The 24,328-nt window shown below is 32.3% G+C and overlaps 1 protein-coding gene across 3 annotated transcripts in view; it reads right to left on the bottom strand.

Moving 5' to 3' along the window:
- Positions 1-350: 350 nt before the first annotated feature.
- LOC134716332 (nuclear pore complex protein Nup153-like) overlaps positions 351-24,328 on the bottom strand; it is a 30,395-nt gene continuing 6,417 nt past the window's right edge. Inside the window, exons 9-25 of one of the 3 annotated variants that reach the window (XM_063579256.1) lie at positions 23,613-23,681; positions 23,299-23,426; positions 22,194-22,503; positions 21,260-21,428; positions 20,782-20,925; positions 20,184-20,312; positions 19,676-19,807; positions 19,084-19,215; positions 18,590-18,748; positions 16,069-16,881; positions 15,395-15,493; positions 14,681-14,767; positions 13,539-13,628; positions 12,420-13,025; positions 4,606-4,715; positions 4,078-4,265; positions 351-3,566 (exon numbers count right to left, since the gene is read on the bottom strand). In XM_063579256.1, coding sequence (XP_063435326.1) covers positions 3,509-3,566; positions 4,078-4,265; positions 4,606-4,715; positions 12,420-13,025; positions 13,539-13,628; positions 14,681-14,767; positions 15,395-15,493; positions 16,069-16,881; positions 18,590-18,748; positions 19,084-19,215; positions 19,676-19,807; positions 20,184-20,312; positions 20,782-20,925; positions 21,260-21,428; positions 22,194-22,503; positions 23,299-23,426; positions 23,613-23,681 — 3,423 coding nt within the window. In that variant the 3' untranslated portion in view covers positions 351-3,508. The remainder of the gene's footprint in view (positions 3,567-4,077; positions 4,266-4,605; positions 4,716-12,419; positions 13,026-13,538; positions 13,629-14,680; positions 14,768-15,394; positions 15,494-16,068; positions 16,882-18,589; positions 18,749-19,083; positions 19,216-19,675; positions 19,808-20,183; positions 20,313-20,781; positions 20,926-21,259; positions 21,429-22,193; positions 22,504-23,298; positions 23,427-23,612; positions 23,682-24,328) is intronic. The other 2 variants (XM_063579266.1, XM_063579274.1) reach the window with 2 other exon arrangements.

The following is a 24,328-nucleotide window of genomic DNA, read 5'->3' as shown; positions in this document are numbered from 1 at the left end:
TTGACTCTAACAACTATGTTTAAAGCAATTCAAAATCACAAATCTTTTTCAAATGTTATCACAAAGACAGGCCATCCCCACAATTTACAATGGTTTTCCCATTTGAATGTTTTTATACAAGTCATTTTTGGGACCCATTATAGCTTGCTGTTCAGTGTGAGCCAAGGCTCTGAGTTTAAGAACCTAATTTGACCAATAACGTTTTTTTCTTTTATAAATTGAGACTTTATCATGGAGAGTTGTCTCATTGGCACCCGTATCACATCTTCTTATCTACCAATCATTTGATCAATTATTTAGGGTTGGTGAAGTAATGATTTGTGTGGCTGCATACAAATAACAAGGCATCCTGTACTTCAATATTTAATATTGAATTGCAATTTTCACCCTCACAGTGGACTTGCTCACACAAGCAAATAAGTCATAAGACTTTACAGAACTTCACAGATTGTCTAATAAATAAATCACTCTCACTCTCTCCCTAACTTACTCTCTTTTGTCCGAATCATTTTCAAAAATACAAAAAATTTAGATACCAAATAACAAAAGTGGCTTTTTTTTTGCCACAAAAATATTATCCTGGCTTAATAAACAATGTGAAGGTTTTTAATATATGCAATGCAAAATAAAACTATATTTAATGATCAGAGGATATTGACAATTTCTTTTATGAAGTCTCTATTAAAACAGCCTACTTCTGAAGACAAAATGAGGATTGTTTTCTTATTTTTTTGAATTGATATCTGAAAATGCAAACACAGTCACATTATCTACATAAAGGTTTTTATGAAAATGTCTGAAGATGTAGTGGTCAAAACAACATTTAAATAGAGTAGAAATCCTTTTAAATAAATATCTCATAAAATTTTTCAATTCTTGTTGTCCTAAATTCAAATGAATTGCATTGTACATTCAAATCCTCCACTTGATCATTGAGCCAGGATTTTTTTTATCGAGACCTTGGTCTCTATTTAACATCTGTGAAATCCTGCATAACAACAATAACATGAGCACAATAGGAATCAAAAATGCATCACAGATTGATGACTCGTTACACCCTGCTGTTCTGCTTCAGTCATCTTACAATAAATCTAATGGAAGTTCTATTCCTTTACTACTGTATACAATACATACAACCTTGGGAACTTATAAATGTTTGCACCAACTAGAAACCAAACAATTTAAAAAATCTAAATTACTTAATGTTTGCACCAATAATAAACCAAAAACTGTAAATTTCTTCATTTCTATTTACTTTATTCTTCAACATCCAGAATATTAACATTTTAATCTTCACTAACTTTCCAATACAACAAAACCAGTTTTAACAAAAGTTTTACTTGACAACACAACAGCAGGGCTACAATCTGAATGTAAAAAAATATAATTTTCAAATCAATTATCTAACTTTAAAGTGTATATGATTTATTTATATGACTTTTTAATTATCAATTGTGAAATGCAACAGATTGGGATGTTTCCAAAAGATAAACGGGAGATAAAATCAAATTGGAAGAAAAACAGAAAGAACAAAAATTACAGTAAAAGAAGATAGAGAAAAAAATGTTGTATAACAGCAATAAAAATAGTACCTCCTATAGAAATCATTGCCACAATAGCAAAGAATAGAGACATACACAATCATATAATCTTTAAAGTTAGTTTAAGTACTGCCATTCACTGATGGTCAGCTACAGAAAGACAATGGGAACACATTTATGTAATATTTTCTCAGTCTTATTAAATTATAAACAAGCCTTTCTATGTTTTGACTGTCACATGAATATTATACAAAAGTCCCATACAATCACTTACAATTTCCCTTCTGAAGTAATCATTTGAATTTTGGTTGAAAGAGACTTCTGTATAAAACTATTTTTCCATCAAACTCTGAAAATATTTGAACTTTTATAATACTACGATATTAGTTTTTGCACTTTTTTTAAAACAGTATTTACAATACAATTATGTATTTACATATTGTCAAAAATGTCATTTCTCAACTTTTCTGTTTAAATGAGATGATAACATGCAGACACAGCAGAAAAATGTTATATGATAAGAGGTAAACTGACACAAAATGATACAATACTTTGGATACCAATACAGACAGAAATATTCAACATAAAATAAGACACTTTTGGTACCCAAAGGTGACAGATTCTGCAGGATAACATGAATGCATACTAAACATTATGCAAATTAGGAATGATAAAAATTTGCCATTAAAAATTCATGACATGAAAATATAGCACCAATTAGAAAACATTTTATAAACAGCACTGGTCCAGTAAAATTTGCCCTTTGAACATCTAACTACTTTAACAAGCAGACGAAAGACAGATTTTCAAAACACAGCACAAACTCCTGCAAAATTGTCTTTTTATTGTATATACAAATTTACTATTACCCTTAAAGATTCACTGAACACAACAGAAAGGCTAAATTTACATTTATGCTTCAAAATATTTTCTCCGGTTCAGTGAAATCTGACAAAAGGCTTCAAATCATGATCAATGAAAAAAAGAACATGATGTTTACAGACATATATCTACAATATACATATCGAATATAGAGGGAAAAAGTTAAGAATAAGTATTACACAATGACTATTACAATGCCCAGATGTTATTTTTAAGACATAGTGTGGGTGGCAACTCAATATAATGAATATTTATGTACAAATGACACACCAATTTATGTCTACTTAGATAGATTTACATTAAAAAGTACCTACAAGTATATCACATTTCAGGATATATTTTGTTTTTGGCTTTCAACATAAAAATAAGCATAACAGCAATATAAAGTTCTGAATCTGTAAAGAGAGCATCATTTACCTCAAGTTTACATGTTCATTTCTATCTTTATTAAAACACTTAACATGAAAAAAAACCACTCAAAAGACCCCGAGATTTTATTTTTGTATTTCTTTGTTTGAATAGTAAGTTTCTCATCAGCTTGTGTACATATACTGTTGGAAATCTGAATCACGACAGTTTAAATACAGAATACCCAAACTTTACAACTCTTTGCTACACCATTGACAACACTATAAATATCATGTAAAGGCATTTCAATAAAATTCATTTCCCAGTCTGAAACTATTGCAGTGAATTTTATATGATAAAAAAAAGATTTCACATGCAAGTGTTTTTTCATATAATTTTCTGTTTATAAATGACACTACATTTTTGTCTTGAAAGGATTAAAAAAAAACATGACATGTTAGTAATTAAAAGTTTCAAAACATGAAAATCTAAAAATGTTTGTTGCAGTCCCTCCCAAGTAAAATCCGTTTATTTAAAGATACAATGATATTCTTGAAAAGCCACTGAAAAAAGATTTGGCTTCCATAATTTCTGGTAAACTCTAAAAATTTAAACAATAGACAATGGAAACTATGACACAACATCATTTTCTTGACATTTTTTATGTTGTAACAATACCCATGGAATGTTGATTATATTTCACAGGCCCAAAACAATGGCCTTTACATTCTTGTAACTCATCTTCTGATTTTCCTAACAGCTTTCTTAATTTTTCTGTTATCTGTGCTTCCAGCTCTGCAAAATATAAATATGTTTTCGTCTTTTAGTATATCATTGCTCCTTATTAAATGCAGCTGCAAGGGAACATGCTACTTATATGGTATAAATTCAGCTGATTATGTCTGTCATCAGTCTTTAACATAAGCTTGCCAAATAAATGTTTTGGAGACTTTTGATATAGAATTTTCTTTATTCTCAAAAGACATCTCAAGTCTGAGCCATAATGACCACTAGTTACAATTGAAGGCCTATATATTGCTAAACAATACAGGTTCAATTTGAAGTCTAAGGAAACACTAGTCTGTTTATCAACTGAATAGATCATAAGATTTACTGCAAGTTCTCAATTTATAATGTCAATTATGACTTTTATTCATAAATTAATGAATTGAAATTTCATAGTTCAACATTTTTTAATAACCAAAGATTTTTTTTCTTTCTATTTATGGTTAACCTATCTCTTTACTCTAGAAAGATTTACTTATGTCACCTAACCTCTATTCAAAATGGTAAAAGTTTGACCTACCCTATATTAAACATTCCTGTGCCAGACTGTTGTGGTGTTGAAGGTTGTCCAAATCCTGCTCCAAAAGATGGTGTGGCAGCTGGGGTCGGTGCAGCACTGAAGCTATAAGGCGCCCCTCCAGGTGTGCTAGCAGCCTGTCCAAAATTAAACCCACCTGAGGGCACTGTTGGCTGCTGTGGAGCCTCAGCCTAAAGAAAATATCATAATGAAAATTATAATCTTTTCCTCAAAACAGCTTGAATACCTTGAAGTCATTCCATATTAAAAATATTAACAAAGTCTCTAATAGTCAGTCAGTTAATTTTTCAAGTAAAAGGTATTTAAGTTGAATTTAAATGGGAACTTGAACTCAAATATGACAGGTGATTGTATTCTTTTTCACAAAAGTCTTAAGGTAACTATGGAGTATGGTGTTTTCCTCTATCTTGGATTTTGAAGTAGCAGATAACAATTCGTCTAGATATCTAATAAAATGTCAATTTTTTTAAGACTGACAAAAGGACAATTGTATAAGACATAAATATATACCTGTTTTGGTCCACCAAACTGAAAGATACCAGCAGAAGGAGCAGCTGGCTGTTGTGGTGTATTGGAACTCCTAAAATTAAAGCTTGGTGCAGCATTAAAATTAAAACCACCTGAAAATGTTCAAAAGGAATGCATTTAGACAAGCTACACATATATATTGTTACAGTAAATATAATTAATGTCATTTTAATGTTTTATCCATTTTTTTAACAACAATTCCACCCTCTCCTTTTTTCTCTCTATCATCATCTGTCACATACATTTACATAGGAAGTATTTTTTAGAATTGTTTTAAAAAAAAAGTAAAAACACAAAAATACCGAACTCCGAGGAAAATTCAAAAAGGAAAATCAAAAATCAAAAGGCAAAATCAAAAGTCCAAACACATCAAACGAATGGGTAACAACTGTCATATTCCTGACTTGGTACAGGCATTTTCTAATGTAGAAAATGGTGGATTGAACCTGGTTTTATAGCTAGCTAAACCTCTCGCTTATATGACAGTCGCATCAAATTCCATTAAATTGTCAACGATGCATGATCAAAACAAACATACTCAAAGAGTAAAAATGTCAAAAATAGGGGTACAACAGTCAATATTGTGTTATCATCTTAATATTTCTACATAAACAACAAATGTAACAAAGAAGCACAAAAAGGCATACATTAATTTAACATTCTCATTTTGCTTTTCTTATACGGCTGAATTTATCTATGTAAAGTCTACCCATAATGATAGAAGGTTTCATTACTGGTTTAAAAATGCGCGTTTGAATTCGCACAGGTAGACATAAAAACAATTTTGTCGTATAACGGCATACATAAATGAAGACTTACGTAAAGTTGATATAACAAAATCAGACTTAACAGTAAAAGTAATAATAATAAATAAAATAATGGTGTGGTTCAAAGTATGACGGGATACATAAGAACAGTTTCACTTCAAATACGGCTGAATTTATCTATGTAAAGTCTACCCATAAATGATAGAAGGTTTTCATTACTGGTGTAAAATAGCGCGTTTGAAATTCGCACAGGTAGACATAAAAAATAATTTTGTCGTATGTCGGCATACATAAATACAGACTCACGTAAAGTAGATATACCAAAAACCAGACTTAACAGTAAAAGTAATAATAATAAATAAAATAATGGTGTGGTTCAAAGTATGACGGGATACATAAGTACAGTTTCACGTCAAATGTATATCATGAAAAACAGACTAAACAGAAAAAGTAGTATTATTGAATAAAATAGTTTTGTCATTCATAGTATTCAAGATCCTTAAGTAAAAGTAATATCAATCAATGAAATAATTTTGCCGTTCAAAGTATGTGGTTTTACATAACCACTGAGTCACTTCAAATGATTATCTAAAAAAGACTAATAAAAGAATTCTATAATACGTAATTAAGATGATAACAAACGTCAGTACGCAAAATCTATCCTTCAAGACCATCTTGTATTATTTGTGAAGTTGATACAGAATATTTATCAACAAGTTCTGGGTATCTTCCGATGAACTTTTTTAGAAAAAGGACGAGACGTTCTTTGACATACCCCTGGTTCATCAACTTTCTGCTCAGACACTGGTGACGTTTTACAAAGTCTGAATAGGAGCTGCAAGCTCTCGAATACCTAATAAGTTGGGAAATGTATATTCCATATGCAGGTGAAGTTGGTATATTACTACTAAGGTGGGGGAAATTGATAATTTCAAAATTAAAATCGTCTCGTTTGTCATAGATTCTGGTACTGAGATGACTGTGTATGTCAAATTCGAGGTATAAGTCTAAAAAAGAGGCGGAGGAAGCCGTGTCTGTGGTCTCTTTAATTTCTAGTTCTGGTGGGTATATTAATGGAATCCAATCAGAAAAGTTCGGATTGTTAATGGAAAGAACATCATCAATATATCTGAAAGTGAAATTAAATAACCTGGCTTCTTTGATCTTCTTGTTTTTGACAAGTGTCTGAAGGAACTCCGATTCATATGAAAATAAGAAGAGGTCAGCAAAGAGAGGCGCACAGTTCGTTCCCATAGGAATGCCGACAATTTGTTGAAAAAGTCTACCTCCAAATTCAACAAATATGTTGTCAATAAGAAACTCCAGCATACTGATCACTTGTTCCTCTGTGTAGTATGTTTTACCCTTTTGTACCTTATTAACAAAATATGCCTTATGGTATCCCAAAGTGATAAATTTATAGCGTATGCTACCATTTTTATGATGAAAAGCATTGTGGATTATTTCTTTTAGACGGTTTTTCAATTTCACATGGGGAATGGTTGTATACAAGGTTGAATCAAAGAGCAGAATGCTCTGAGGGATACGATTGCCATAGTTTTCATTGACACATGTATAGCAGTTCTGCCAAATTTTCATTAAACAAATGCATGAGATTTGGCCAAAATTGAAAAGATCAAAGAGGGAAAAAATAGATCCAAGAATACTGTTGCAAAAAAGCATGAACATGCGTGAGTCTCAAGCATTTTTGACCGTAACCCTGGTACAGCTGGATAGTATTATTCTCTAAACTAATTCAACTGCACATGCAAAATGTAACAATCTGAATAGTCACTCAACTTAAAGAATAGCCAATCCCCGTTACAAGTGTATGAGCCATGTACTTATTGTGTTTTATCGAATTATAGTTATCCTGTACCATTGTAAACTCGTACCACTAAAAAAAAACTTGTACCAATGCAAACTCGTACCAACTTACTTAAATGCATTCAAATGGTGTTAAATTATGAATATACATGATATACGTTACTTTCACCCAATACCTCTTAAGTCTGTAAAATGTATATAATTTGAAAGTACAATGACCAATTTGTAGCTTATGTTCCTTGTATATTGGATAGAAAATACTGTGGCAGATGTAGATAATTAAGGTATATACAGTTTCACCCGAAGAAAATTTTTCATGAATAATTAAATCTTAGCAGTTAGTCAAAATGATTGCCAAAATTATTTTTACTGTCTATAAATAAATGTAACAATGAAATTTAACTGATTCCTGTTTAGGGGGTCCGCATTTTCCCCGCAAATAAAGCACATATCTTTCAACAATTGTAAACATAGCATTCAATTTATGATCATGGATTACAGCTTTAATTAACTTAAATCGGAAATATACATATTCAACATGTTCAATTTTTATAAGGTACAGTTAAAGCAATGTTTTAACTTTCCTCTGGATTAAGTTCTACAGTGGCAGATCCAGAACTTTTCCTAAGGGGGAGCCCGCTGACTGACCTAAGAGGGGGCCCGCTCCAGTCATGCCTCAATGATTCCCTTTATAATCAACCAAATGTTTTCCACCAAAAAAGGGGGGGGGGGCTGGATCCGCCAATGTTCTAGTTTGAAAGATCAGTTAAAACATTAATGCTTTAAAACATTCTTTATTCATGTCTAAGTTTTCATTTAACTCCTGTGTAAAATTCAAGTAATTCAACTTTATTTCTATTAAGTTTACAAACAGAAACCCATAAAACATCATATATTTTATATATTTTTCTGAATGTTACGACTTCCCAGTAGTACAAAATAACTTTTTTGGTTCCAATGCCGTGGGATGAGTTAACTTGCTTCCGTATCTTATCACCGTAATTCTAGGAGGAACCCTAAACTGGACCCCTGTTGTGCTACACTGACCTTCGGTGCGAAGCTATATATAGAACGGCGGACCAGTTTAGGAGGAACCCCATTTCTTACTCTTTAATTATTGAAGTTCCTTTGGGTCAGAGGGCATGACCCCTTTCCGTACACACTCCTATGTTTACATTGAGATCGTTCTTAATACAATACGACGTTTACCGGCATTAACGAGTTAATTCTTCTTGACGAATACTTCGAAAAGAGAGACAACTCGAAACGATAACATGGAAGATTCCATTTCTGCTGAAGGGGTGTTATAGGTAATTTTTACGATGAAACATTTATCTTAATTTAAATTATGCATGTGATTTAAAATTATGCAACAACAATAGCCCTCCATATGCAGACAGACATAGAAAGAATCCCATGAGTTTCAAATTAATCAATGAAGCGGGGAATCACTCAATCTGATACCCCTTAAAATCAGGAAAACTACACGCATGTGGGGTCTCACTAATTAGCGACAAAAAGCGTCAAGAAGCGACAAGAAGAAAAATAATAAGTGACAAAAAGCAACAAGAAGCTATTTAGCGACAAGAATACATTTTGTTATCACATACAATAAAATATTATTTTAGCATTATATTGAAAGATGAAGAAATAAAAAAAATTCGATGAAGAGATTGTCTACTTTTTATTATCATATTGATAGATGTAGAAATTAAACATGTGTAAGAGCAAAGGAAATGTAAACGCTATAAAATGAAAATAAAAACAAAGATTTGTCACCTTCCTTTTGAAGGATTTAATAAAACAAAAACATGAAATATTATTTCCTTCCTGACTGTACAATTAATTTTTCCTGATAGGACCAACATTAGCTGTGGCTTCACTCTAAGGTAATACACAATTAAGAGCAACAAATGAGATTAACTAGGTGCATGTCCTTTGTTTTATTGCAACAATAACATCCATTAACACCTTCATCAATTACAGCACCAGAATATACAATTATTGTACCGAACAGTGAACACCAGTTGAAAACTCAAGATTGTCATCAGTTTCCTTTTATCTTCAATCTATATGCATAAACATGATAAATATTCACATTTTAATTATGTTTTCCTCTTGTTTGATTTCAGTTCTTAATTTGTATTTCACAATTTGAGTATGTATTTTCTGGACAATTATGCACAAATAATGCATTTTGCAAGTTAATTATGTATTGTACAAAAAAGGTTTTAAAAACAAATAAAAAGACAAAATATATTATTGTTCTAAAACACAAGTAAAAGTAATACCATAAAACGACAGGGTAAAGGTAATACTTCCTGTGATACCTTATAAAATATCATGTAAATAAATGTAGCAACTGAATTAGATTTACAAGTTTCATTTTTTCTTTGGCATATTTTTTTAATATTTATTTCGAATAAGTAATATAAATAAAAAAATGTTTTCTTGTTGCTAAATAGTTTCTTGTTGCTATTATTATTCTTCTTGTCGCTTCTTGACGCTTTTTGTCTCATCAATTCTTTTTGTCTCTAATTAGTGAGACCACGCATGGACATTAATACATAAACAAACCGCGACTTGCGATTTGGAACAAGAACGTTTATTAAATGATATGATGAATGGTTCTCCATTTCTTTGTGAGAGTACAGTATCAAATATCAGTTTCATAACGGTAAAATATAGAAATACTCCACTTCAGTTATTATCGATCGGCTTTCAGAGAACTCTCGCAAGTTATCAAAATTTGGGAATTCCCTCTGACGTGTTTCTAAATTTATAAAAACACTAAATATAAATACTGTTTAATTCTGATTTTCCGTATTGTTAAAAACACGCATATAAGTCAAGGAAAATATCACACATGAAGATTATGAGTAAAACATTACAGGAAAGTTGTTTATGTTCAATTGTTTTGCTTGTTTTTACCTTTTAAAGCAAGACAATCATAAGAATCTGAGATGTTGCTGAATGTTTAGAATAAAACGAATGACGTGAGGGAGTGTGTCATAGGGTCAATAGTAAAAGTCTACAGATTGCTTGACAGCAATCGTATCCCAAAAATCAAAAGTTTTAATAGAACTAATTTCAGAAAAAGACCGAGATTTAAAATTATCAAGAAGTTCTTTAGAGTTTTTCAGAATCCACATATGGTTAATACCACTACGAGAGTAAACAGTTTCACAGTATATCTGAAGACCCTCTTTAACTGCGGACAGAATTTTAGTCAGTCTAATGGACAATTCTTTAGTAGAACAAGCAGATGAGCCGGCAATGTACCGTTGTTTGTACGGAATTTTGTGAAGTTTAGGTATCCAATACAAACAAGGTAAGTCCTCCGATTTGTCGTTCAATGCAATGTTCATAGAAGCCATGAAGGACTTATGATTCGCCAAAATCTCATCCTTGTCAAATGATATGTTTTTGTATGTGGGATTACCTGAGTGTTCATTTATTCCTAATTCTTTTATAAGACACTCGTAGTAATACGATTTACATACAAAGACAATATTATTTGAAGCTTTGTCCGCAGGAACAACAACATACTTATCTTGAAGAGATGATAGACATTTCACAGCCTCTTTGTCACTGAAAATGGACTTAGGTCGATCATTCACACAGTTTTTCAACTTATGAATGCGACGTTTTATCAGAGACCTGATTGTTTTGACCCATTCTGACAAAGTGTCCAGTTGAACTTCTTCTCGCTTAGCCCATGCTCTGGCGTAGTTCTCAATGGAATCCATAATTATTTTGAAGTTATGGTTCCAATTGATGTGTTGGGGTTCTCTAAACTTAGGACCACGAGAAATCACCTTTCGGAGATTATCATTTTGAATTATGTTTAGATCCCCAGTAATAACATGGCCAGAGGGGCTGTAATTGTAAGGCGAGTTGGAACAATCACATGTCAGAGGTTTTTTTAGGTATTGTTCTAAATCAAGGTCATGTAATGCTTGTTTATAGTTAAATATTTTGGGTGCAATGGTTTTGGTGTAACTGTAGGATACAATAGGAACAGACTGATTTTGAAAATAAATAGGAATTTTAGATGTTACCTCCTTGTTATGTAGAACGTTGCTGATGTTGATTGCATCAATTCCTCTATTGTTAAAGTGAACAGGAAGGAATTTTCTCTTTTCCTCATGTAAAGGTTCCGATCTTACTGGTTTAAAGAGACGGAAAAGAGCTACATCGCAAATTATACTGACAAGTCTGTATATTGGAGAAAATGTATTAGTACCTCCTTTGTCAAGTGCATAATCTCTCAAACATTTTAGAAAATTAACCAGCAGTGAAAAAAGAATAGTTCTAATGTAATGTAACCCTAACGGATGATGCAGATGAGAAAGAAGGTCATCAAAGCTTCCAGAGGCCGATCTAGATTTGGAAGACTTTTTTACATTAGGTCGATGGTAACGTTTTTGTCCATGACTACGTTGGTTTCGTAAGGTAGTATTAAATAAACTCATTACATTAACATCACTGCAGGCTGGACTTGACAAATTTCCTACTCCTTTGACATTATCATTGCACCCATATGGCATTGCAGTACCTAGTTCCCTTATCCAGAAATTTTCTCTATCTTTTCGGAAAGGAGTACTAAGTACTGGACTATTTGTGTGGTGATAAATTTTCTCGATGATCCGTACTTTCATAGATAACGAAGGGTCATGGTCCGATTGATTAAAGTGGTTATAAAGAACCCTGAATTGCGGATCTTTAAGTTACTGGGAATGTAAAGATATCAACAAAACAGTTCGTACCTGACTTACATTAAGACTAGACAGACAGACTGCCAGTATTTATATGTCCACTGCAAGAAAGTAATACAACTGTTTAATATATACACCTATAATGGTTTAATTTTTGAATTGTTGTTTGGATGGAGAGTTGTCTCATTGGCACTCACACCACAACTTCCTATATCTATCAAGTATACCGTTCAATATATATATGTTGAATTTCAACCCCCCTTTTATTAAAAAAAACACACCTACCTACCCTATTTTGAAATTCCATGTAAAAGGAAACACACATTTGGGGGGGGGGGGGGGGGGGGGGGCCTAAAGGAAAACCACAAGACTCAAGAGTAATCAGACAGAGAGTAGGTTAAAATGAGTACACATATTTCATTTTAAACTATATTTCAACACAATTGTTTTTATTTGATCTTTAGAGTAGCACACATTTATTTACCTGGAGTTGTTGATGTAACAGGAGGAGGTCCAAATGTTGTGTTTTGTGCTGCACCAAAGACTGGTCCTGGAGGCTTCTGAGGAGTACCAAATGATGGATTAGATGACAGAGGTGCACCAAAGGCTGGGATGGAGGTCTGAGTTGACCCAAATGCTGGTGCTGTTGTCTGGGGTGTTCCAAATACTGGAGTTGAAGTTTGTTGTGCACCAAATGCTGGAGTGGCTGATGGCTGAGATGCTCCAAATTGTGGATTTGTTGAAGCAGAACCAAATGCAGGAGCTGTTGAGCCAAATCCACCAACTGTACTGATTGGACTACCAAAACTTGGAATACTAGAAGAAGTACCAAATGTGGGCGTTGAGCTTTTACTACTAAATAAAGTTGATGTCTGTTGAGTTGACCCAAATGTGGTAGAACTTGTAGTTTGGTTGGCTGAGCTGGCTCCAAATACAAATGAAGAACCAGTGGAAGTTGATGTTACTGTTGCAGCAGCACTCCCAAACACTGTACCAGATGATATACTTGATCCAGTAGAATTAAATATTGAGCTAGTCGTTGTCTGAGGGACGGCATTAAATCCTGTTGTAGAATTGGCTGGTGCTCCTCCTATTAAACATAACAGATTTGTCTGAGATTTCATAAGAAAGATGTTTATACGAACAACTGTCTAGCTATAATACTGACAAAACTTTGAAAATTTAATTACCATAATGTGAAGTTTGGGTCTTTGGTGTCACTTGAAAATCAAGGACATATCAATTTTGACAATTTCTCTTTTACTGCCAAAGTTGTGTGAAAAAATTTCACAAAAAAAAAAAAAAAAAATGCATTTTCATTTTGATAGCATTGTGTGCATGTAGGATTTGATAAAACTGCAATTTTTAATCCTGCATTTGTGAATTGTTCAAAAATCACAAAAATAAATGCACACAAAAATGTCAACATTTCAATTATTAACAATACCATTACTTCACACATTCATTAATTTACACCAAAAGTAATGTTTTATGAATGGATTTGATGACTACATCATTCTGTTCTTATCTAATAAAACTTGCCTTCTTTAATAAAATAAATAAGTATTAAATTATCTTTACTGTGGTTAAATTGCATTATTACCTCCAAAATTAAAAGATGGAGCAGCAAACGCTGTTGGTTTAGTATCTTTATTCTGTCCAAATGCCATAGAAGGGGGAGCATTTGTAGTGGCTGCAAAAAATATACATAACAACATTTAAACAACATTCATTGTATTCACAATACTATATTGTTTCTTTTGTGGTTTGAATATAATCTTAGAAATAAAAAACAAAATATGATTAAAACTTTCCCTGGAACAGACAAAACTTTTTTTCTCTCAGGTCAATTGCTCAGATCAGGCCTTTTAAGGACACCTAGAAAGATTGAATTCTTAAAATGCTAACCAAAATTGATTTTCTTAACTGAAAATTGGACTATTATTTTCAGTGGTATCATCGTGGTGGTGTTAGGCCGTGAAGTATTATGAAAATCTTTCTTGATTTGGCCAAGTGAATACATAGACCTGCCTCATTGAAGACAGTGACTTCAAAACTATAATTGGGATTGAAACAGCTGTCACAGAAAAAGGTTTAGAATACTGTTAATTGGGACAACATCCCTAATGCGCCTTGAAATGAGGAACTCAAAAGTCACGTGTAAAGAAAAAATCTCTGTGTAGTGATATTGGACATGTTTCTATTTTTAGCAAATGACTGAACTTAATTATTTGTGGTGATTAGGAAAGTAGAGGAACATAGAATAAATGTGTAAAAACTATGGAGCTATTGAATGTGTTCAAAGTATTAAATTTTCAAAGAACTTATTGTGTTAAAAAGGGGATATTTTACCACAAGGAGACGCATCACAACAGGATGTTCGGGGTTTGCTAATTTACAGAAAAAGTAATCTCACTTCGTACCCCGAAAATTTAACCACATATGTGAAAATGTCACAGCTTCGAAACAAGCTATCATACATATTCAAGTTAACGATATGGACTGAGCTACAGGAAAAAACGTTACCATTACCGCCAATGTAAAAACAATTAAAGATTTTGACCCAATTCTGGTTAAACCAATCATTTGTATTCAAAAGTGGCTACCCATACATGCCTAAGTGAATACTACCAAGTTTCAATCACAAATTTTTACCAGGAAGATCATTCGAGTTTCAGACAATAATGGAGAACATCTAACAAATTCACAGAAGCATGCTATAACATTTGTGGTCTTCAGACTTACCAGTAGATTTGACACCAAACTGAAACAATCCCGAAGATGCAGATGATGGTGCAGCAAAGGGCTTCTTCTTTTCTGCTGGTCCTGTCTCTGTTTAATTTAAGAATTTACCAGTTAACATGGTTAAAATTTAATTTAGAAGACATGTAGAACAATATATTTGTGATTAAATTATCTTTTGAATGAGGAAAAAAGGCTCAATTTAAATTACTTTTGGTTTCCCATGAAATTTCATTAATTTTTCTACAATGTCATCATAGAATCCTCCAAAGATTCATTCAGGCAATTCCTACTCGTCATTTGCAAACCTAAATAGTTGTAGTTATCTGATAAATGACAACTCTCTTGAAAAAAATTAATTTGAAGAAATAGCAAAGTTCATTTTAATGTCTGCCAGATAGGCATGTCTCACATTTTATGCATTGTGCAAAATTGACTCATATCAAATTTAAGTGTTTTTTCTTAGATTTTGAAGTTGCAATGTAGCTCATCTTTCTATTGATAATGGTTTCTATTTCAAGTAATCCTACAAAACAATGAAGCTTCGCTTTGAAAAAGAGATAACACTTGCATATAATGTAATGAATTGTACCGTTTAAACAAGCATGATAAGACATGACAACTAAATCAAATCACAACGATTATATAATTAGTTATGGACAATATCACATTCACTCTAATGAACATGATGAATATCATCCGAAAAGAAGAACCTACCATCATCTCTGCTTCTTTTCAAACTGGGAGATACTGTAGAAGACTGATTATTAAATGAAGGCTCAGACTTTTTATCTTCTGACTTGTTAAATGAAAACCCTGTAAAAATAAGGATTATTAAATATAAGTATTTCAATATTATATGTACATGTAAAAGATTATCATCCTATTCCCATTTTTAAAATCATCCTTTTGGATATGAACTCTTGATGAAGCTTAGTATGAACTGTGCAAGGGCTGTATAGCCAGTCAAGGTTGTTAAAAACTTTCATGTCCTTGATGAAGCTATATTATAACATATGTAAGCTTGTTTATTTTAGGAAATGTATTGTTGTGTGATCTTGCAATTTATAGCATAAATAGAAGGCAAACTGGAACATGTGCAATCTTATTCCTGGTTAGTCTACAATTTCCAAACATTTCACTATAATTTTTTTCTTCTTAGGTAATCAGCCATAAAAACATTTCCCATGACAACAAATCAAGTTAAATTATATTCACATTTTACACAAAATCCATTAATTTCAATATTTCTGATGCCAAAATACTATCAAATGCATTGGGGCATGGCAGGCACTTTTTTAAAGACCCAAACCACCCAATATACAATTTTCATTTTCTCAACAGTATACATTGGTACATGAATCATTCATCTTACTTTTATTTGATCTTACCTGAATTATTTGTTCCTGTAAAACTATTTATTGATGATGTTTTAGGATCACTCCCAAATATATTACTACTGTCAGATTTATTACTACTTGAAGTCCCAAATATAGAATTTACACTTGTTGTTTTTACATTAGCGTCATTATTTGATGTCTGACCGAAGACAAAACCTCCATTGGCAGGTTTTTGTCCTATTGCAGAAACAGACTGTCCAAAGTTACCACCAGGAGTAGTTGATGTCTTTGTTTCGGAGTCCGACTTAGAATTAAAAGCTAGTCCTGTTGTTGCTACTGTTGATGTGGTAACAGAACTGTCTAATATAACAGTACTATCTGAATTCAGTTTACTAACACCGTCTGTTTTATCCAAAAATTCGGCTGATGTCTTTCCAGACATAAATCCACTAGCAGAAGATTTGTCTTTGGTACCTGATAAAGAGTTCTGACTCAGAAAACCTGATTTGTTTATTTCATCAGGTTTGTTTTCCCCAAACTTGAAACCTGTTCCTGACGGAGCAGACTTTTGGGGAGAGAATGAATTGGATTTTCCAAACACAAATCCTTCTTTTTCTTTATTATCTGATTTGACATTTGAACTTTGTTTGTCTGAGTCATTAGACAATTTTACTGAACTATCCCCAAATTTGAATCCACTTCCTGCTGAAGTAGTTCCCCCACTAAATTTAAATCCTGATCCACTTGATGATTTAGTATCTCCACCGAAGCCACTGTTAGACATGTTTGAATTAGAATTTGATCCTGTCGGAAGAATAAATCCAGACTGGCCAGAAAATGCTCCTGGGGCTATAGTCAATCCACCTGTAAATAGAAGAAAATTTCATAATTACACTTAGAATTTCACCATGGTTTCAACAATATATTTGCTATAACATTTTCGACCATCATACAGGGCCTGCTCTGGCTCCAAAAAGGTTGAGCCATACAAAATCACCATCTGCTATATTTTGTGGCCAGTTTTGGAATACTTAAAGAGCTTTCCACAGCAAGTTTGAGTCTTGATTTCTAATGCCCAAATTGATGTTTGCCTGTTATTTATATTTTTTTCTTCCTTTCTGTGATCAACCAAAACATGCAGGTTCACTGATACTTTTGTCTGAAGCTTTTTGTTTTGGGCTACACATTGAACATTGTCATGATTGTAGTCTTATGGTGCAAGATTTCATAAGACTATGGCAGATTTTACAATAAGAAGGAATTATTGTTTTTTGTATCCATCAAAAAAGCAATTGCTGAAACTGTGAAACAGACTGTGTAATGGAGTAATGCATTATGTTATTGAATAAAATGTGTCTTTCTGAGTAAATAAAAATAAAAATTACTCTGTGCTTGTGTTTTTTGTTAGAATTAGAGGGTTTTCAATTTCAAAATATTGGACATGGAATAGACATCATGACCTACTTTACTGACATCCAGCTTATTTGGAGTGGAATTTTGAAGTATTATTTATAAGTTGAGCCTTATCACATGGACTTATATTTTAATAAAAAGTCTTCTTTTGTGTTTTAATCATAACTTTAAGGCAGATTTTTATTGGTAAAGGCTAAAAAAGGTAATTTAATAATATTGTTGCTAACGTCACGTCTTTTCCGTCCATTGTGGTATGTCACGATCGCAATTTTCTTGTTGGTTCTCAGACAGGCAATTGTAGTTATTTTTATCCCGGGTTTTATAAATAATTGAAAATAGCAATCATATTAAATTTGGATGACGTAAGGGGGTCAAAGGACTTGAGGAATCAATATCATTGGCTGTTTTATTTTTTGCGAACGTTACTACTTGAGGTTTCCGTCCAAATCAGTGTCACGTGAGCAACATATATTTAGATCTGTAACTCTCCTGTATAGGAGTTACGATATCGCCCTTTGCAGAATTAGATTCGGAGTCAGTTCCTTCACATGATGGGGTAGCAAAGAAGGTTAGTTGTATGTAATATCGTTACAAGAGGACCTTAAATGTATTCCGTCCATCAAAAAGACGTTCGCAACAAAACGTAATGTCATGATAGTAGATGTTGCTAATGTTACTATTACGAATTGGTTTCATGTGTATTCATTTGATATAAAGTACACCTGCAAATGACATTCTGTATATTTAGAAATTCTAAACCAGACTGTACAATTTTATTACTCCAGGCATATATTAAACATCACTGTGTGCATACATTTTAACTTTTAAAGATGTTGTTGCTCATGTTACATGTCCAAATGTCGCTAACGTTACTTATTTTTGTCTCCGTCACGTTAGCAACATGAAAGTAGGAGACAGAACACAATACTGTAAAATCTGCCCTATGCAACTGAATTATGTGAATGACTTTTTACTGCATGTTTTATGAATGTTGGCAGAATCTGTTTTTTACTGGACATAACAAAGTTTCTCATAAATTTTGATGTCATAATAGTAAATATCTGCTGCCACAATGGAAAAGTAATTGTATGATATCACTAGTTCAAGAGGTGAAGATTTCCCAATATTGATAAGGTCTATAGTAAACAAGTGGTTTTACCTGATGATGATGGCTGGGTACCAGGTCTAGGTGTTTCACATGCTAAACACTTTGTGACATCTCCATTGTTAGGGACCAGACATACATCACAATCCCAGTTACCTGTAGGCTTCTTGAATATAGACTGTAAACTATCACCACCAGCAGACTTTGATGTACCTATAATTATATAATAAACAATATAATTGCCTATTGATAAAAATTAAAATTGGCTATCATATCCTGTCAATGTCAACATACTAAAAATTCAAAAATTACTGCGGAGGTGAGTATTACAATAATAAGAACTTGCATTCTGTAATACTATACATACATCTATATCAAGATTTTCCAGAAATCACAATACTAATCTCGCTTTTTTTTATCCATTCCTCAAAAATTGCAATGATAAATGCATTTAATAATTGCTCAATTTACTGCACTTGTTCTAAAATATATTTTCTAACAAACAGTGATTTCCGAAAAACAAGTTTAACACTTGATAAGATACTTACTTTTTTTCAGTCCTGGCTTAGCCTCAGCACAAGCAACACATTTCTCTGCATCATCTTTATTGGACACCAAACATACATTACAAGTCCATCCTTTTCCTGCAAACTTTGCAAAACTATCATTCTTTGGTACAGCTGCAAAGAAAAGAACTGTTCAAGTATGGAAAAACATTGCAAAAATCAAGAAGTCTGACATTAACTATTAAGTCTGCAAAAAAATATTTTGTGTTTTCAGTCTGTTTTAACTCTTTTTGAGTTTAAGAGCCTACAGCATGGTGCAAGCAATTAAATTTTTTTTAAACCTGATTTTTTTTGTTAAAGATGAGAACATATCAAATCATTTTTTGCTGAATCAGACCATTTTCAAATGAGTTGGATGTTCATGTACCAGAGTGAGACTGATCCATTCTGATTGCCTCCTTATGGAAAGTGCCACCCAGTTGAAGAAACTTGACTCTTTGAGAGGTCTGTAGGGGGTTTGTTGCAATTTATCACCAAATGAAATTGAAGATATTGAAATATGTAGATACAAAATAATGGCAGCACTTATTTTTATATATTAATGTTTGTACTTATAATAACACTAATTATTTACATGTCTTAGCTCCAGGTCGAGGTGATGTGCAGGCTACACATTTATCTGAGTCATCTTTGTTGCCAACAAGACATATATCACATGTCCATCCTTTAACAGCAAACTTGGTTAGACTATCATTCTTTGTTGCTACTGACAAGTTATTTAAATGACAAAAATTAGGTATGATTTATTTTTAAAGTAAACTGTCTTATATCAAAACATTTCTCCAATAGATACACAGGGGTATAGAGATTGGTGTCAGTTTCCTTTCTGAGATGCCAGAGTGTCCTTCTGGCAGTATTAGATTCGAATGTGCCAAGACTGATCAATTTAGATTGAAATGAGTAGGAAAAGTGCCAACCTTTGAACATAAAAAGGAACAAACTTTGATAGGCTTGAATGGGGCATGTTTCATGTCTTAGTTTCTGCCCCATAAATGATACCACATTTTCCTCATGTAACTAAAGAGAATAAAATTAAAGACTCAAAATAATTGTAGCACTTAAAAATGTTTGAAATTATTTACATGTCTTGGCTCCTGGTCGAGGCGATGTGCAGGCTACACATTTATCTGAATCATCTTTGTTGCCAACAAGACATATATCACATGTCCATCCTTTAACGGCAAACTTGGCTAAGCTATCATTCTTTGGTGCTACAAAGTAAAATAAACAAAATGTACTAAGTGAACAGAAACAAACTTATACTCATCCTCCCAAAAAGCTCTTCATGATTAGGTAGATGCTTCTTTTAAAGATATCATCAACATGATACTCCTCTGGATATCAGAGTGCTACAATTTCTGGGAAATTAAAAGTAATCATTTATATTTCTGAATTTTGTTGTTTATTGACATTCTGCATATAAATGTAAATGTTCTCATTAGCATTGCCCTCTCACCCAAATACATCTTTTTTTTTCACACTAGGCTCAGTGAAAAGAGATTCAATATAAATACTGCCTGCCAGGTATATATGGATATTTTATTCCTTCAATTATCTTCATCCTATTTTTCACAAACCTTCATCAATGTTGTAAGAGGATGAAAATATCTTTTTTAAATGCAACAAATAGTGGTATTCAATATTATTATGTGTTAAATAGCATTTAAACATTTTTTTTACCTTCTGGGGACTTTTTCTGTTCACTTCCACTTTTTCCTAAAATATCCATAACACTTCCTGTTTTTAACTGTGATGCCACTTTGAAGCCACCACTGGAAGGTGAACTGCTGCTTGAACTTGTCTGTGAAACTGGCTTTGAAAAACCTTAAAACCAGATTAAAACTAGTAATTAGCACCCATGTTGAAAATCTAATATGTTGTCACAATAACTTGATCTTTTCAAATCATGGCGTCAATTAGCACCATTCGTGTAGTTATTGATTTATGTATAATAAAAAAATAAAACTTCGTCTGTCACATTATAGTGAATTTTATTCTAAAAACAAAATTCAGTTCAAACTTAGTTTTAAAGGGTATTCTTATGCCAAGAAAGGTCAAATTTTTTCAAATCATGATTATTTCCTAAAGAAATGAACTTTAAAACATTTTGCTTAGCTGATATGATTTATAACTTTTCCTGCCAATAAATAATGTATACCTTGTGCTACTGGAGAACCTGTGAGGCTACTGGTTGAGACAGTTGAAGATTTATAGTTGTATTTCATTTGAACGTCATTATCATCACCAAGATTAAATGTTACACTTTTTGATTTGGTGGGTGATGATGATCCATCTCCTTGTTGGATTGGTGAACTGAACTTGAAGTCCTTTAAAACAGAAAGTAGAATGTAATCACTGTGCATGCAAAAATATCAATAATCTTAAACTGGAGTCGTTAATTAAAGAGTTGAAAAAATGACAGCAATAAAATCACAACTTGAACAATTCATATCAACTGGTAATTTTCTCATTCCTTTGTGAATCAAGCCTACTTACTTCAACTGGATTTATTTAACTTTCCTCTGTCATGATGATATTTATAGTAGTGTATTAAATTTTTTTTTAAATTTGACGGACAAGTCTTTTCAATTATTTATTCTAAAACAGTAACAAAAGTATGCCTAAACAATGTCTGAGGTCACAGTTCCGTGTCTTGAAGAGAATATTATTCTTTCAGTAATAGCTTATCTTCCCCAATTCATTGTTTACTTCTTTCTCCAATGGCTGTTTATCTGTTGTCAGACAGTTAACAACTGTGATTTACAAATATGTATGTATTTGAGTATGGGGAGACCATAAGTCAATAGCATTATATTTTAAAAGATTTTAATAAAATGAAGTATTTTTCTTGTGAGAAAGTATTATTTCATATGTTTTATAGTAAAATTTAGCAATTTCATTGCATAAAACAATTTTATATCTAAGGGTTAAACCAAAAGGACCAAATGACTTGAGCTTTAAGATTTATTTTTAAATTAAAATCAGGTAGATATTTTATTATATAAAACATCTGTGAATCAGAAGTCTATGTGAATAACTTCCAAATAATAAATTTTAACACAATAAACAAGGCTATTTAGTATTCTACAAACCATCTTAGGTGGACCTGTAGGTGTATCTGTAGGCGTAACAGGCATTTTCTGTATAGGTGTTGAGAAGGTGTAAGCTTGACTAGACAAATCTATTGTTGTACGCTGAGGTGTAGACTTTGGCATATTGAAATTGAAAGTAGGCATGTCTTTGACTGGCAGTGTGAACTCTGTCCTTAACTGTGGCATTTCATAGGGCTCATCTTCATCTTCATCTTTTCTAGAGGCAACATGATGTGATGTAAACTTTTTGCTCTTCATTTTTCCTCCCTGAGTATTAGTTGAGGACATTCCAGGATCTTTTTGAGAAGATCTAATGTAAAAAACAATTATCTTTTATAATGCATAAAAGAAAAGAGTATTATAAAAAGACAGCAGAAAAAGAGAACTGCTTTTCTTCAAGTTTTCACAAATAAACTGATTAATTCAAACAAATCAATATGAATATAGCATCTGAGGTATCAACAAGAGGCTAATTGTCTGCCTGATCAACAATTTTTCATACATAATTAGATAAATATTTTAAATATAAATTTTCCTAAAAAGACTAATACCAACAATCACCAAGAACTAACTTGTGAGTTGTCTATAGCAATCATCATACTAAAAACTACCTGAAAAAAAGCTACCTGTTGGGTTTTCTTTTATCAATGTTCTGCAAACGACTGATATAAATACTATTTTGTACTACACCAAATTCACAAAATGCTTAATATCTGATTCACCCATTCTCTAGACTGATTTGTGACATTAATTTTATTTGAACATTGGTAGATAGTTGTCTCATTGGCAATCATACAACTTCTCCTTATTTTCTTTTTGTGAAAAACTTTCAGGAATGCAAAAAAATAGTTTGAAATTGTTACTGGACAAAATATGATGTAAAATTCATGAAACCGTCATTTAATTTGCTATATGTAGGTCTTTTAACTGTCCTTAAAAGATAAGCTTTTAAAGAACTTTTGTGTTTTTTCTATACCGACTCAAAGGACTACTATCATTGAATGCATCACATCTGTTTTAAAGTTTCTATTTAATAGTAATTTATTAACTCTTCTTTGATGTTTAACATGAATGCTCTAATTGAAATCATTAAAATAAAACGTACCCTGGTAACTGATAACTGCCTGTAGTTTCAGTGCTTTCTCTGGTTGGTACAAATCTCTGGAGATTGGCAGCAATAGAAGCTGATCCGGGAGTACTCACTCTTTGTAATGGTGGACCTCTATTTGGAGTCTGTAAATTATACAAGACCATAGCAAGTTAATTTCTCAATATTAACAATGTGGGTCACATCGAACATTTCTATTCTGTCTATTGTATAAAGTGTCAAAGATTTCTCCTTTAAAATATGCAATGCATTTGCTTAATATCAAAACTTAAAAGCCTTATAACTCAAATATAAATATATTCTATATTTACCTGCAATTCTCTTGATGTATTCATGTAATTTCCTATACTGTGTCTTGTTGGCCTTCTATATACTGATGGCTGAAATTTAAAAACCTAACATCAATAGCTTGACTATTTGTTTTTTGTTCACATGCTTGGCTAGAGACAAATATTTCATAAATGTTCAGGACATGATTAACAGCAAATTCAAATAAAAGGTCTTGCAATAAGGACTGTTTCATATTGGGAAGGGAATTTGAATGCCACTGAACACTGAGGATACATTTGATAGCATAGGGGCCTTGTAAAAGGACAATTGACTGAGAGTTTATACAAGTACAGTATTCAACTCATTTCTTAAGACTAATGTAATAACAGATTGACAAGCTTTGATAATGAGGCTATAGATGTATAATTAGATCCCTTGATTCTTGTGTGGCAACAATAGGTATATTTCATATTCTAAGTACTGATCAAAAGGTCTTGGTTTACAAAAAGTTATATATAACAAATGTGTTCTATCTAAATACAGGCTATTGATTTTCAATTTTGTATATTGAAAATGTATGCTGTATTTCATAAAGAGCAGACAAGTCTTAGTCCACAACATATCCATTTAAACTGGGCTTACTGGCCATCCCAGTGTCAGTTGTAAAGACCATCCTGGACCTTTGTCTAAATGTAATTGGCAATCATACCACATCTCCTTATTAAGACAACATCCATCAGTTTCTATCTCATAATAG

The sequence above is a fragment of the Mytilus trossulus genome, chromosome 1 (assembly GCF_036588685.1).
Source record: "Mytilus trossulus isolate FHL-02 chromosome 1, PNRI_Mtr1.1.1.hap1, whole genome shotgun sequence".
NCBI lineage: Eukaryota > Metazoa > Mollusca > Bivalvia > Mytilida > Mytilidae > Mytilus > Mytilus trossulus.
Note: the sequence above shows the minus strand (reverse complement) of the source record. Positions and strands in the feature narration are given on the sequence as shown.